This window comes from Centropristis striata, chromosome 9, assembly GCF_030273125.1.
Source record: "Centropristis striata isolate RG_2023a ecotype Rhode Island chromosome 9, C.striata_1.0, whole genome shotgun sequence".
NCBI classification, from domain to species: domain Eukaryota; kingdom Metazoa; phylum Chordata; class Actinopteri; order Perciformes; family Serranidae; genus Centropristis; species Centropristis striata.
In genome coordinates, this window is record NC_081525.1 from 6372875 (window position 1) to 6389209 (window position 16335).

General features: G+C 40.0%; 1 protein-coding gene across 2 annotated transcripts in view; it reads left to right on the forward strand.

The window, feature by feature from the left end:
* Positions 1 to 16335, forward strand: part of tns3.2 (tensin 3, tandem duplicate 2) — a 64417-nt gene that overhangs the window by 31792 nt on the left and 16290 nt on the right. For both annotated transcript variants that reach the window (XM_059341042.1, XM_059341043.1), the window contains 2 exons: positions 1680 to 1788; positions 1876 to 1944. In XM_059341042.1, coding sequence (XP_059197025.1) covers positions 1680 to 1788; positions 1876 to 1944 — 178 coding nt within the window. The remainder of the gene's footprint in view (positions 1 to 1679; positions 1789 to 1875; positions 1945 to 16335) is intronic.

Below are 16335 nucleotides of genomic sequence, written 5' to 3' on the forward strand. Positions count from 1 at the left end.
GTTCTGAGATGATTATTATTGGCCAATGCATTCTGCCTCTGTTGACACAGGCTGTTTACCTGCATATAACCAAAGCTCAAAGATGTCAGACAACAAACAGAAACCAGAACGCTGCCTGCAGATTCTGCATTCATATGAGTGTGTTGAAAGATATCGTACTGACTTTTCAGGTCTTGTTACACATTGAGAGGAAGAATATTTAGCTTGTAATATTGCATGTATGTTACAGCCATGTTAGAGCCATTTTGTATATTGTGGAGAAGCTGAAAAATAATTCAGATTTGATTCATAGTTCTTTATTGAGGTTGTAGGAATGCCTATTGGTTAGTAATAATTGCACTCTTTTTATTGGCTGAGACGTGTGTAACGTCATAATTGCGTACTTTGTTTTAATTAAGATTATGGAGACGAGGAGATCACACTAGTTTTTGACCGTGCTCATAATTACTATTATTTTTTGGATTGCTGCAGTTTATTGTTTGTCATGCTCAAACGAATGGTTTTCAATAAACCATAAGAAAGAAACTGTGGAATTTTTTCGGCTTAAGACACGTGTCAACTACATCCTCACGCTCCATAACTGAAGTGTGCGTTTTAAAGTAATACTAGACGGATCCACTAATATTGCATATAATATTAATAACAATTTTAGGAAATTATGCACCATTTTCTTTTCTTTTTGTAATTGCATTTCAAACTGTTGTCACATGTGGTTTTGTCACGTTTTGGAAGTCAGTTTTGAATCTGACCCATTTTGACTTAATGTCGGATGAAACAGACTTGCTTCTGTCAAACTCAATTTTAGTCGTCTTTATCCGATTATATCACTGTTCTGGGTTGAATGACCAAAATTTCCAAAATTGAAGATGATAAAACTAAATTGAAGTTATGTGTCACTGTGTTACATGAACACACGGTTATCAGTTCAAAGATCTCTGTTGAGATTATGATTACATAACTCTGTCTGCATCTCTCTCCATGTTTCTTTTCTACATTCCTCCCTCCCTCCCTTTCCCTCTCTGTCTCTCCTGTCTTTTCTTTTTTTGTTTTGGGGTTTCGCTCTTGCACTCATTCTTATGGCTGGGTGGCATGAATGGCCCGACTGTTTACACCAAAACACAGGCTGTAGCCACACAGATCACAAGACTGATGTCTGCTGGTGTGTGGTGTGTGTGTGTGTGTGTGTGTGTGTGTGTGTGTGTATTTGTGGGCTTCTACCCTATAAAACTTTAAAAAACAACATTATTTTTAACTTATTTCTTTGCTGTTGTTCTGATTTTTTTGTAATTATCTTTTTATTAGGAAATTTCACAACAATTGACAAGTACAAATGGATTTACAGCTGTTAGTATCAATATTGTACAGAGCCAAGGGTTTTGTATCAATAGCTTCTTGTTCCAAATGTTCATTGTCCATTCCCTTTTAATAATATGAATATGTAAAGAAAAAACAAAAACAAAGACATACAATTTAACTATATACTTCCAGAGGGGTATGGAGGCAAAAAGTAAATACATAACATGAATAAATAAATATAAATGTCTGTAGCAGTTGGGCACTGAGATAGAGTGGGAGACCCAAAAAAAAAAAAAAAAAAAAGGAAAATCAAATTTAAAGTTTCTTCAGCTTGTTACCTTTACAAAATCCGGTCTTAATCGTCTTGTCGTTCTGTTTTAAAGCATGGGCAACTCTACAAATCCAACAACGTGGACTATCGGGGACAGACAGATTCCCCGGACATCGTCCCTGCTACACCGTCCTTCCCGGTGTCTCCTCCGACGCCCTACGGTAAAAGATCATGTCACAACGGACACTTGTTGTTGTGGGTGTGTCTGCGTTTTCCAAATCTTATCAGTGCCTGCTCTCTCTTCCCAGTGAAACATTTCTCAGAGTTTTCCCAGCTGAGGACGGGCGGGCAGTGGGACCAACACAGCTGGACACAAGGTACACTTTCCCAGAAGTGTGTGTGACCATTTACACAAGTGTGTGTGTGTGACTGGCGAAGGCAATAGAGTTTAAACCAAACACTCAAACTCCTGATTGCTGCCGGACAGGGTTCAAGGGCCAGCAGGAATGTTCTCTTGGCATAATACACCAAACACACACACACACACACACACACACACACACACACACACCTGGCCTGTCCTTTGTTGCCATTGGCTGGATATGTGGGCTCGGTTCTGTTTGTGGTAAGTCGAGAGGCAGACAAATGGCTTGTTTATTATTTTTAGGTTTGAGGTAAAATGTGGTTGGAGGAGTTGATAAAATGGATTGGGGATATCCTTTTTTAAGGCCCACAGCTGATACTGGACGTCCGCTAATAATAGTTGACGGAAACAGAGGAAGAGACCGCTGCAGGCAGGATGTCCACTCACGTCCTGTTCTGGGAGGGGACAGGAGGAGAGGGGAGGGTCCTTTTGTTGCTGGGACATCCTGCCTGAGGAGATATGTACCACACAGCTGCAGGAGGAATTAACTGTAGTGGCCAAAAACACAAGTGTCATATCTGATGTAAGTGGCTGTGATTTTACTGTCGCAGATACAAACGTTTTGTGCTTTCCTGCAAAGGAAATATTAATTCTACCTTCTTAAATAATTCAAACAGTTTCTGGTTTTGCTTGTGGGCTCTTTATTCTGTTGTGAATTGTTGTGGATCAGAAAACCCTCGTGCGAAATGCTTCTGAAACCTCTTATTGCTCCTTTTTGGGTCTTATGGGTTGTTTTGGAACCTATGTTGACATTTAGGTTTTTTGACTTGCTGACTGTGCAGATCTCTGACCAGCTGTGGGCACGGACTGGACTGTGATTGGCAAAACAGATTCAGCATTATTTATTTATTCAGCAGTATTTATGATGGCATTTAGCTCTGTGCTGCAGACAGATCAGTTCAGGCTTTTAAAGGGCAGCTCTGCCTGTTTATTGTAAACATGTTTGTCAGAACAGAGCGGCGGCAGGATGGAGCAAGAGCTGATGAAAGAGTCATTATTCCTTGTGTACAGAAAAAATACCTGATTCTTTTCTCTGCTGGATGGACAGAAGAATTAACAAAGGACACAGAATATATCTGGAGCTCTCATCCAGTTCGGGGGGCAGACGAGAGCTTCCTGTTTCCCACGTTAAAAGGCAGACGATTGTCTGGGAAACAATTTGCCACGTTGGGACGGAACAGCCAGATTCCACATTTAAAATTAGTTTCATTTAATGTTTAGAGTCATTACTGTAATCACAGTTTGAACCGAGGGTACTGTAATGTGAGGAGTGGTTACTGCTACAAAACAACTGCATTCAGTGAGCAATGCTGAGCCCTTCAGCTGTGTTCCCACTGTGTTATCACCAGGCTAATCACGCCGCCATTCCTGCGGTTTGTGCTGGTTTCTGTGTGAGGTTAGCCTCCAGATATTTACAGAAGCAAAATAATCCGGTGACGTGTTGATTGGGTGATTTTAGGTTAAACATGTAGGTTAAAAACATGCACATTCAGACCAAAACTTTGGGAGAAAACTGAAATGCATTTTAATTTCCAGGGTTGACTTCAAAATTACACCATAAAAATAAATCTAAATATATTGGAATAAGGGATGTTTTGTCTGATTTTCAGTGAATATTTGTATCGTATCCGGTTGTGTCTGCATCATCCATCGTGGCTCCACAGTGACGCTGAGGAGCAGAATTTAATGTTTTTAACAGGATCTATAGTTATTGCAAAAGTTTGATTTTTCATGACATTTTAGAATACAATTTTTAATTTAGAATAAAGTGATTTCGACAGAAACACCACAGTTTTACGCTGGGTTTTTGTTACTTTTTCTAATGGAAACCTTCATAACTTATGATCCATTCAAGGACAGTTGGAAAGTTGAAATTCAGACAATAATGCCTGTTTTTACAATTTCGTCCTACACTAAACAGTGTATTTTTGGCTATCTTTTAAAGAAAGCGTACATTTTTATCTATCTTCGTGCTGCTTGGTGCTGAGCAGGTAGTGTACAGTGAGTTTATCAGAGCTTTTTCCCTGAAGCTGCAGCTGGAAAGTGGTTCTGTAGAGCTGACGGGAACTGCAGAGAGGGTTGATAATTCTCTGTAGGTTTGTAAATATGAGCAACTCTTTTCACATTATACAGCCACTTCCTGAATTGATAATATTAAAAATATTGTTTGGTGCTGCTTTGCTCAACAATATTACTATACTTTACAACCGAATGTATCAGTTAGACCTTGAGATGGCTTTCAACCTTCAAAACCAACAAATCAGCTTACAGAAGGGATGGGCAACTGGAGGCCTGGGGGCCACATACGGCCGGCACCCTCACTTGAAGTGGCCCTCAGTACAACTACATGCATTTGAGCATGAAATCTTAAAAGTGCAGTGTAAAAATGCACAAAATTACTTCCTGCAATTAATGTTGGTCTGCTGTTCTTCCACTGAAAAAAAAAAGGAAATCCCAGTAAGTGGTTATTTTTTATTTGCTCCAAACCAATTCCTATTTATACTGTTAAACATGCATTTGAGCATGAAATATGTTAAGTTACTGCACTGTAAACATATTTAAAATTGTAGTTTCATCATATCTGGTTAAGTGCACGGTCCTATATGTGGCCCTGTGGTAGTGTCGATGAAAAATTGTGGCCCCCTCCAGTATTTAAGTTGCCCATCCCTGGCTTACAGGGATCACTTAAATGCAGATATGTCACATGCACTAAAGGTTTTGCGGCTGTTGGGTGACAAACATGACATTTGAGAATCTTATTTTCTGTTTTGACTGAATCTATTTAGCTTTCAAACAATTTTATGAATCTTAAAAGTTAAAGAAATTAGTCAAAAGACTAACGTTTTCACCTAATGGCGACATCTCTTCCATTCTTCAGCCTCTGCAGTGTCTGTACAGTAAATTGTCACGCATCAACCCAAAGATGACCCCTGCTGCTGTCTCTGGTTCCATTTTCCTTGTGACAGCAAAAAAATCTAAAATGTTATGTAATAACGTTTCCTTTGTGTACTTGTGGCCGAATCAAAAATAAACAGTGATATGTGCAGAAGCTCTCAGCCAGCGGAAGCAGGATTCAGCCAAAGGAATGTCGAGGCTGTTATGAGCTGAGGTTAAGCAGAGGCAGATGGTCTCTTCAGACAAACACTTGACTGTCTGAACTTCAGAGGTCAAAGGTCAGAAGAAAGTACGTGGGAGTGGGCAGAGGACAGGGAAAACCTCTCCTTCAGATGATTTGTTGGATTTGTTGTCTAAGATGAACGAGAGAGAGACGATACGTCTTAAAGGTTTCAAGTGCTGCTATTGATCCTGAACAGAATGACAACTATTCTGTGGTCGACACACAATTAATGATCCTAATGATATATGATCCTATATGATATGTCAAAGATTAAAAACAAAATTGATTTTGATTCATTTTTAGTTTTTGTGTAGTGTCAGAAAATGTACTACTCTTTTATGTCCACTTCCAAAAATAATGCCATTTGCAGTATCTCAGCCAAAATTATTGCAAAAAAAACAAAAGTGAAAAATGACAAATATGGCTGAAAATGTCCTTAGTGGTCCCAGAGGGTTAAGCCAGAGAACAGCTAACTTAGCCTAGCATGACGACTGGAAACAGGGAGAAACAGCTAGCATGGCTCTGTGCAAAATTCACTAGCCAGTTATGTGCTTTGGTTTTACACATCAAACAAGGTTTAATGTGTTAATTAGTAAGCTTTAGAGGTGCTGATAAGTCCATTCACATTTACATTAACGTTTAGTCATTTAGCAGACGCTTTCATCTAAAGCGACTTACAGAAAAAAGGGAAACAATCAAGGGAAAGTGCTATAAGAGCCGTTAGTGCTAGTGACGATTCTCAACGAGTAGAATTGGAGAGAAGCTACTCTGGAGAGCTGGGTCTTCAGGAGTTTTTTAAACGTAGAGTGGGACGTCCCTTCTCTGGTATGAACTGGTAGTGCGTTCCACCAACGGGGAATAAGAAATGCAAAAAGTTAGGACTGGCTTGGACGAACAGGTGGCAGAGCCAGGCGCCGTTCATTGGAAGAACGCAGCAGTCATGAGGTAGCGTATGTCTGAATCAGGGCGTTCAAGTATGTGGGTGCAGTACCGGAGACAAATTTGTAGGCCATCATTAGAGATTTGAATTTGTTTCGGGCTGCAACAGGTAGCGAGTGGAGCTCAATGGGCAGCGGTGTGACATGTGACCTTTGAGTTCCTGTTGAATGGAGCCAATGCTAACCAGCTTCTGCTTCCAGCTTCATATCAATCAGACAGATAGTGGGATTGTTCTTCGACTCAAATCTTGACATAAAAGTGAATAAACATATCTCCCAAAATGCCAAACTATTCCCTTAATACATGGATGAACATGAGGCAACAACTTACTTTAGTTATCATCTTTTTCTGATTCTTTTAAAGTGTTTTTGTTTCCATCTTTAATATTTCAGAGCTGAGCTATAGTTTCACAAATGATGACTTTGGGTTTTTTAAACAAACTGACAAATGAGCATCACAGATGGACAGAGCTTATTTCCTGTGACACAGAGGTTAAAATAAGGCACGCAGCACATGTTTCCATTGAAATAAAAGTAAACTCAACACAATTCAATCAAGAGCTTTACGGTGTGATTTATGATGTGCTAAGATTAGACACATGGCAGGAGACAGTGTGTGTCTGCATGCCTTTGTCTCCGTGTTTGTGGCGAGCAGATGGTGGGAGTGGACACATGCCTTGACAGAGAGGCCATAGAAACCCCCAGATCAGCCCCCCCACCCCTCCCCGTCCCGACCACCAACCTCCTCCTCCTCTACCTCCTCCTCCTCCTCCTCTGCTTCTCTGGTCCATAAAAGGCCACACATGACCTCTGACCCTGCTGGAATCCATTCTGATTGGGGGAAAGTGCTCGCAGTGGGCCAGCAGGAACAATGCTCAGTGGTCAGAGAGAGGAAGGGGGGGGGGGTCCTCTCCCTCTTGTCCCTCCCTCCATACAAACCCAGAAGTTGAGCGGTGTCACAACAAGCCAGGAACAAACGGGGAGCTTATTTTTCCATCTGGGGGACTGAAGGAGTTGGGCATGGCGGTGAAACGATCCAGCCCCTGAACTAAAAAAAAAAAAAAAAAAAAATCAGTTGTCGGGCTCAGATTGCTTTACAGAAAAAGAGGAGGGAGGAGATTCTGGAATTAGGGAGAGTTTCATTCAAGCTGTGAGGCAGAACATACCAGAGAGAGATAGAGACTTCGGAACAGGAAGGTGACGGAGAGATCCTAAAACAGGAAACTGGCAGAAAACTGGATACTTCAGAGGGTGTCACATTATGACTGCGTCTCTCGGTATGTACGAGCATTCACACATGTGTCAGAGAGCTTTGTGTGATTGAATGATTTTCTTCAAAAAAGCAAACAAACTCAAAGCAGTTTATGAACACATTTTCTCTTCTCCCGGCATTCTTCATTGTTTCTCCTTCTCCCAGCAGGCGTTTTCCTCTATTTTCTGCTCATTCTCTCACTTGTTTATACAGCGTTATCTCTGTCCCTCCTGGGAATTTTAAGGAGGGCACACATGCACAGAAACACTTCTCTTCTCTCCTCCAGGCAATTCGTATTTGCAGAAAGTTTCTGGAATTTTTCAGTCAGATGCCTTTTCTCTTTTCTAAACACAACCCCCTTTCCAAACTTTATCTCTCTCTGTGTTTTAGTGCATGAAAATCCTTTCCTGCAGTATCTGCAGCCCCTCTGACATCTCACTCTTGGTGGGGTGATGAGATGGTTTGTTCCACTGCGTTGTTCATGATCTCATCCTGTTAAAGGCTATTTTGGCCTCCATCGTGCAGCCATGGAAGGGTGATGTATTAGTGGTTAACCGATAGAGTCTGTTTCCCCCCCTTTCTTTCTGCACTACTGACCTGAGCTGAACCGAAAAAAGCCTTTGAAGATTTGAGTTTTTAGTTGGGGTGCTTATTGCTTCCCACATCTCCAAGAGATGTCATACACAATAAAACAACATCTTGCTGAGCCACAAGTTAACTCGTTCCAAGCTTTTGCAGTAGAACATTCAGAAGGTCCAGCACATATTTTCCACATGTGTTGAAACTGGAATAATTAAGTTCAGCAATGAAAGAACTGACTTTATGCTTGATGCTACTTATAATCGCGGCAAATTCTTCTTTGTCTTTATACTTCTATGATAAATATGTCCAACAGGGGACGTTTGGTTTTGCAGAGAGCAATCAGAGCAGAAACAATCAATCAGTTGATTGACAGAAACATAATCAGCAACTATCAAACTATCATTCTGGAGCTGGAGCTTCTCATATGTGAATCATGGAATCACCAAATTGTGTATGATTAATGCACATAATCTCATGTCATTTAGTTTATACTGTGCAAGAAGTGTTCTGGAAGTCAGGTGACATGGTGAAAAGGCCCAGAGACACCAAACTGACATCAAATAACTATTGTAGCTGTGACACACAAGTCATCTGTTGAGTCGCCTCACCTGGTCTTTGTCTCAGCCAAAAAGTTACATTTAAACACACCGCAAAGACAACAACCAACTAGCATGTATCTTCAGAGGGAATAACTCCAAACCAGCAGGTGGAGGTACTCTGCATTTGTCATTTAAAAGAGGAAACTGGAAGACCTGTGACTGCAGATACATGCATGAAACAAAGCAGTGTTTGCAGACAAGTTCCCAGTTAACACTGATGTTGTAGATCAGGGGTGGTCAACCTGTGGCTCCAGAGCCTCATGTGGCTCTTTAGGCCGCCTGCAGGGGCTCCCCGTGGCTGAGAATGCCAACAATGTTGGTAGGCTAAGGCCCCGTTCACACAAGGACGGTCTGAACAAAAGACGCAAAAGTGGCGTTTAAATTCCTCGTTTAGACGAGCATTTTCGGGAGGAAATCTGCTGCATACGGTGACGCAAAAGTGTGTGAAATTCGATTGTATGCAGCCAGGCGGCATCACTTAAAGCGATAAGAGCATCTTTGGGCATGCAGAAGTTTTCACACCACACATTTTCATCAGCTTCTCCTTCCACAAAGTTCTCCACCATCACTAGATCTCCCAGGTCTCGTTCACAGCCGTCTGGCTCGCCTCCGACGAATTGCTGCATCCAAAATGTGATAGAGGTAATTCCAGATCCTTCTCTGTTCACTAATACTATCTGTACATATCCTGTACATTTGGTGGAAAGACTGCTGTAAGTTTATTAGAGCTGCCAGAGCAGCTTGAAGGTCTGACGCATTGAAATAATCCCACGTTTGTTTATTTTCCTGTACTGGAGCATGTATGTGACGTAAACACATACGTGACGTGAGCAGATCTGAGCAGAGTTTTGCGTCTTGTTAGTGTAGACGGACACGCTACGGCGGAGCGTATTTAACTTTTCCACTTTGGAGGGTGGTTTCAGATTTTTGCGTCTTTAAGCCCCAAAAACGCCGTCACCGTCTAAACGAAAGGCACTTCCGATAAAATATTTTGTCGTTTTTACCCGCGAGCGTCCTCGTGTAAACGGGGCCTAATTTAGACTTATTAGGCTGTTTAATTTTCATTTTAGGCTCAATATAAGATTTGCGGCTCCATTCCGCGATTTTCTCTCTTTTTTTTGGCCAACAGTGGCTCTTTAGTTAGTAAAGGTTGCCCACCCCTGTTGTAGATGCTCATGTTGTTGTGAAAATATTCATATAGTATAGAGAAATGATCAGATGAGATGAAGATGAAAAGTGAGACAAGCCTTCTGTGTGTGTCATCATTTACCTTCAGGAAGGTTTTACAGTTTGACAGCAATAATGTTTAAAATATGGCCATGTGTAATGTTTAAAACAGTGTGTTGTGGTCACCTAACACCAGCATATACAATCTTGCTGCAAAAGTTATTTGTAGGAAATTAAACAAACCCTTTCATAAGATGTGGACTATTTATTTACGTTGTTTGTGAGGATTTGCTGCATTTCTTTGTCTTTGTTGGACAAAACAAGTATTATCTTTGACCTCAGCAAATTGAATAATATTTATGTATTTTACCTCCAATTTCCACATCAGCTCATGGGAATCATTTTGTAAAATGCTACTAATAGGTAAACTAGATACATTTTATTTTATAGGAATAATGATTTCATATTTACTTTAAACTGGGCAGTTTAAAAGTTTACAGGAATGTATTCAGAGAAATTATTAGAAAAATGGCAGACCTGAGTGAAGCGAAGGTGAAGCATTACCGCACTGTGTTTGGCATTCCTTTCTATTTTATGACACATTTCAGAGGAAATAATGAGTTGTGAAAATAATTGGCAGATTCAGCGATAAGGAAAGTATTTTTTACACACTGTTGAAAGCAGGTGGAAGACATTGGCTGCAGAAAAATTGATTATTTCCTCGGGGACAGAGTTATTGAGGAGCGCTGCTCTGAGACGCTGTGCAGACGTCTGCTGTGTGAGAAACATTTGGCTTTCACAGGACTGCAGGAAATCAAGGGCAAAGAGGCAGAACTTCTTAAACTACAAGGATGGAAAATGTTGACAACACAGTAGACAGAGGGCCAGTTCAAGGTGCAGAGACCAAAGTGGAAAGAAAGGATACAAGGACTTTTGTTCCTCGGGGAATTAATCAACTTGTTGTCTTTGGTGTCACAAGCTCAGTCTGAGCGTCAGAGGTTCTGCATGTAATGATGTAATGGTGTCTGGTCTGTACTACAGCAGACAACAACATGGCAAGACACGTGAAATTACAGACAGTAGGCTACAGAGTTTATGTAAAAAACATGTGTTCCTGCCTTCAGTGAAGCAGTAAAATGTAGTTATATTTTTCATTTCTTTCATTCAGCCAGACTTTAAGTTAGCTGACAATGGTATTTTGTTTTCTTTCTCTATAACAAGTGACATATTTTTCCAATTTCAGAATCTGCAGCTACATTCCGTTCAGTATTATAGGAATATCTATTAAAGAGTTTTGTTGACTCACAACAACCTGTAGAGCTACTTTGATCTTAACCATGCTTTCTGCTATTTTTCTGTCTGTATATTTTGTGGATGTACTGTAGAAGGCTAGCGTTGATTTTCTTTATCCCGCCTATGAAGCTCTGTTTGGTCAACTGTTTCTCCAACTAACTGAAAAAGAGATCAACGCCAGACTTGTTTGAATATATGAATATATGAAATAAATGAAGGATGTGGGTAAGAGGTCTGGAACCAGACTAGCATGACGCAAACAGTTGGTTGAGGTTTAACCTTTTTGACTGGACTACTTCTTTTGCTAATGCAGCAGTCTTTCTGAGTGTGTTGACACAGATTTGTTTTATTGAAGCAGTGTTTTTGTAGGTCTGAACCATAGGCTGTATATAAATAATGGACATAGTGACCGTGACCCCACCCATTGGTTTGTGGACTGGCCGTTGGAAGCATCGAGTTTAGCATTACACTCGTAGCCATCTTGTTTCCGATACGGGAAGCAGACCATATTTGGACTGTGGAGGAGTGAGAGGGATCTGATCACTGACTACAGCCTCTCTACACCTCAACCTGACTGAGAGAAGCTGCTGCTAATTCATGTTAGCATTAACTGGAGCATTAACTGGGATGTTAATTTTGGCTTACCTCAGAAAACTGAGCAGCGACTCCTTGGAGTGTCTGTTAGTCCAACCAAACGCTGAACAAGACATTTTTACTGAACAAAACATTCAAATAAACTGTCATTCAGTGAAAATACAGTTTGAAAGGGTCAAAGTTATGAGACCAAACCGGAAAACGTCCTTTTTTATGTCTATATAACGTTATATATAGCTTTATTGACACGTTACCGTGGATACGCATTGTTCTGCTTCTCTCCTGATGACGGCTCGCCTAGTTAGTGACCTGTCAATCAAAGGTAGCCACGCCCCAAATCATACGATTCTTTATCTTCTATTTTCTTCTAAATGGGGCCATTATTTAAACTATTAACATGAAATTGTCTTGAAGAAGATTTTTTTACTAGCGATTGAGACCATAGTGCTGTCCTAAAAAAATTCTGAGGTATTAAATCAACTGAGAAGTTTTCTCATTTTGCATTGAAATGGATGGACAGAAATGTTTTTGCAGCCAAACTTCGCACCCCCTGCTGGAATTCTAGGTATAATGCAGCTTAAGGCACTTCCTGGTTTGCCGCCTGGTCTGAACACAGCTCAACAAATCCAGTTGAGATATTAAGCCATTTGAACCTCAATAGGAGTGTGTTTGATAGATTCCTAACTGACATCAGTACATGAGACACATGGTCAGAGCCTCAGGTCGCTTTCACATATAAAGTCTGATGGACTCAGCGGTGGTGAAGTTGCAACATTTCATGCTGCATTTTTCATTTGGTTTGGTTTGCTTGAGCTTTATCAAACGCACCAAGCTTCGTAAAAAATGTCCTTCGTCTATTGGACAGAATATGTGAGGGAAAGAGCTGACACGTTTTCAAAGCAAGTCATGGAATTCAATGTATTGTTGGTGGAGTTTTTTCACTTTTATGTGGCATTGATCTGCTGTTCAGTCGAATGCATTATCCAACAGTCGCTAACAACTGTGTTATGTGATCGTCTGACCATATTCCATAATCTTTACTTCATCATTAGACCAACTCTGTCCACAAGATATTTTTCAAACCTGCTACTACCGCTCTGAGTTTGGTTCTTTGATCCACACCAGAGTCTGTTTGTTCCTTCACACCAACAAAAACCAAACAGACTATCAGACAAAACGCACCAGAGTTCGGTTCAAGCGGACCAATCAGCTCAGGTGTGAAAGCCCCCTAAGTATAAATATATGGAGGAAAACAAGAACAAGAAATAAATTATAATAGTTTCAGTTTTCTATAGTTTTCTAGAACTCAAAGCAGTCATGAATCAAATCAAGTAAACGGGACACATCAGATGTCCTGGATTCTAACAACCTTCACTTCTCACCCACAAACTTATGATATATATATATATATATATAAACTTATGATATATATCATATCAAATATGATCCATATAGACAGTGAAGCTGAACTCCTGCAACACAGCGGCATATTATAACTACCAGCCTGTATGGACCCACCAGGAGAACTACTTATGATCCGTGATCACTTCCCCAGATGGGTTAAGTCTGAGGAATTTCACTTCAGCTTCAAAACATGATCAAATATCTGGGACATTTTTCAGCTTTTATAAAACTCCATTTCTGTGTGATGTATAAAGAGCGATAGATATTCTTCCTAAGTCAAACAGTCTGTGGTTTATAAACTCATTATCAGAATACTTCAGACTCCAGTAAACACCTCTGTGGTGGTGGTGACGGTATTCTCTTAACCTTTCCTTTAAACACAGCCCGTGTTAATGCTGCCTCGTAACTTTAGCCTCTCCTCTGCCACTCCACTGAGTCGATAAAGCTGTCCGTCCACACATCCAGAAAGAGCAGAGGAATCTGATTTACAGACAACCGCCTACTAGTTTGTCCTCTTCTGCAGAAAAATGCTCCGTTTCTGAATAAGTCGAGGAGGGAGGACACAGCGGGGTCTGAGGCTGATTAATTTTTACTGACGGAGGGAGGGCCTGGGAGACAACGGGCCGCATTCTGATGCAGCGCCTAGTGATACCAAGGAGAGAGCAGAAATCACTCAGTAATTCTCAAAGCTTACTAATTAATGTATTGGTAACGCTTTATGATAAGGTCCTTAACCTTTTGTTCTCGCTTTAGATCCGGTAGTTGCAAAAAGCATAGTTAACTTATAATAGATGAGCAATAAAGTATATTTTAATATCAATAAGCAAACGAAATAAGATTAATAAAGGCATGGCAAAGACATAATGGGTGGGTCATGGGTGTTTGTAATGCCATTATTAACACTTATATAAGCTTATAAACACACAATAATGTTAATAAGCATCTTATAAGGACTTACAAGGGCCTTATTACTTGTTAATTAATGGTTATTACAAGGACCTTAATATAAAGCGTTACCGAGTTCGGCTTTGTAAATGATCTGCTTGTCAGTTTAGTTCATATCAGTCATTTTAATTTAACTGCATGTGTTTTCAAGAGGTTTATTTTAGTTGTTATTGAGTTTTATTTGATCTGACTCATTTAAACTTTTAAATCTAATCATTATTACTCAATAAAATGGACTTTTAGTTGGCCTCAGGATCACAGCAGGTGTTTTCCTCCTCACTGAGTTCCTGTTTCCTCTCAGTGTTGCTCTTTCGCACCCTTTTCCCTCCTTCATCCCCCTGAGAAGCTGCAGCCTGTGATCGCTGTGAACAGCTGTAACAAGCTGCGGACCTTCAGACTTGTCAGCCTCAGCTATGTGTGTGTCTGTGTGTCTGTGTGTGTGTGTGTGTGTGTGCATACAAAGTGCTTGCACTCACATTCCTGTGGTCAGCAGGGAGTCTGAAAACCCACTGTTGTCCTGCATAACTCCACATGCATCAGTGTGTTTATGCATGTGTGTAGGCGCACCGTTCGGTCTAACGCGAAGCTGCTCGGAGAGTAAATGTTTGGATGCGTGAGTGTAAGAAATAAACCGAGACAAAGAGAAGTGTTTCTTTGTCACAAGACAACACAGGAGCTGTTTAGCTCATGTGACAGCTGTATGTGTTTCATCTTTCTGCACTTCTTCTTCTCCAATATCACATTCTGCTGATGCCACAGCCAGCGATGTCCGGGTTAGGAAACATGAAGAGAAATATTAGCTGCAGATTACCGCACTGTGCTTTTATTGATTAATGGGATTATCTCCGTACAAAGCATGAAGGTATGCACACAGCTTCAGTCTGAGCCATTACTCTCTCTGATCAGGAACGTGTGTGTGTGTGTGTGTTTTTGAGGGGAACTATTGGCTGGTGGAGGTTGGCAGTCGTGCCCAACATGGGTCTGTGCCATCTGGAATTGGTTTTGCACGGTTCGACCCAAACTGAAGAGGCTTTGTGCTCACTGGGAGCAGCATGAGCAAGAGGGAGACAATGGACAGAAAAACACTGTTGAAAAAGCTAAAGGGGACGGACAGTGAACATGTTATAGACACTCAAGTTTGTCAGCGTTTGTTTTTGTATGAATCTACAACCATGCTTGTGTTAGTCGTTCTCTCTACTTGACTAAATACAAATAATACCCCCCCAAAAAGCTAATTCGGTAACACTTTATAATAACCAACTAAATAATATTTATAGATGGTTTATAAACCAAGTATTAACCATTTTCAAAGTGCTATACATATTTAATCTTTAGATATTTTCAACCAATTTCTTAAAGGCAAATGAACCATTTCAAAATCATTAACATACATAATATGGTGTTAAAACTGTTAAAATGAGTGCAACTAAAACTATTAATAAACTATTAATTATAATTGAATTGTTTTTTAATGGTAAAGTAACTATAAAGTTACATTAATATACCATTTATTAGCCATTTATACATTTAGTTAGTTAAACATTAATAAATTATGTATTAACCATTCTAAATGGCCTATATACGGTTTATAAATGATGATTAAACATTAATAAACTATCTGTTTACCATTTATTTGATGGTTATTGTAAAGTGTTACCAGCTATTCTGTTGTACATAGAATCATAAAAAATGTCTGCTGGTGTAAACTGAGTCAAAATACTCACAGAAAAAGGTGGAAAATTCTGTTTTTATGATTGATCATTTTACATTTCCCTGCCAGTTTGTCTTATTCATGCCAATACAATACCTGCCATTCAGTAACAATACCAAAAACATATTTTTTTTCATGTTGTCTAAGCACAAGCAGCCACACAAGGGCTTTACTTGAAAAGATTAAACTCCTGCACACTTGCAATTAAAGAAGATTTATAGTGGAAAATTTCATCAAGTTATTATAAAACTTCAATAACCTCTTTAGTCCAAATGGTAAATATTTTTGCACAATTTTAATTGATATATGTTGAACTCAATGTTTTTTTGATGAAATATCACTTCACTTCTATGATTTTTAAGCGCTGATTTGGTTATTTTTTCGTCACAGAAGCATCCGTCAAACATGGCTCATTAAAAGATTAAAAAATCGAATGATAATTTCTGTGTTTACAGTTTCTGGCTCTGAAAAACTGTGTAATTTTGGCAATTTGTTCAACAAAACATGTTTCCATTTGGTTCAGAGGGTTAAGAGAGAGTCCAAAATATTTTTTGGGGAAAATGTGTTTCACGCTGGACCCAGACTGACCTTCTTTTCAGGTTTTTTCATTTATAAAAGTGAGTGGCTATGGATACAGAGCAGCATGGATACGAGGGGTGAAAGGTGCGTCACGGTGTTCTAGCGAGCAGTGGATCCTCTCAGCAGAGAGGTTTGGTCTGAGGTCAGAGGTCGGAGTGGGGT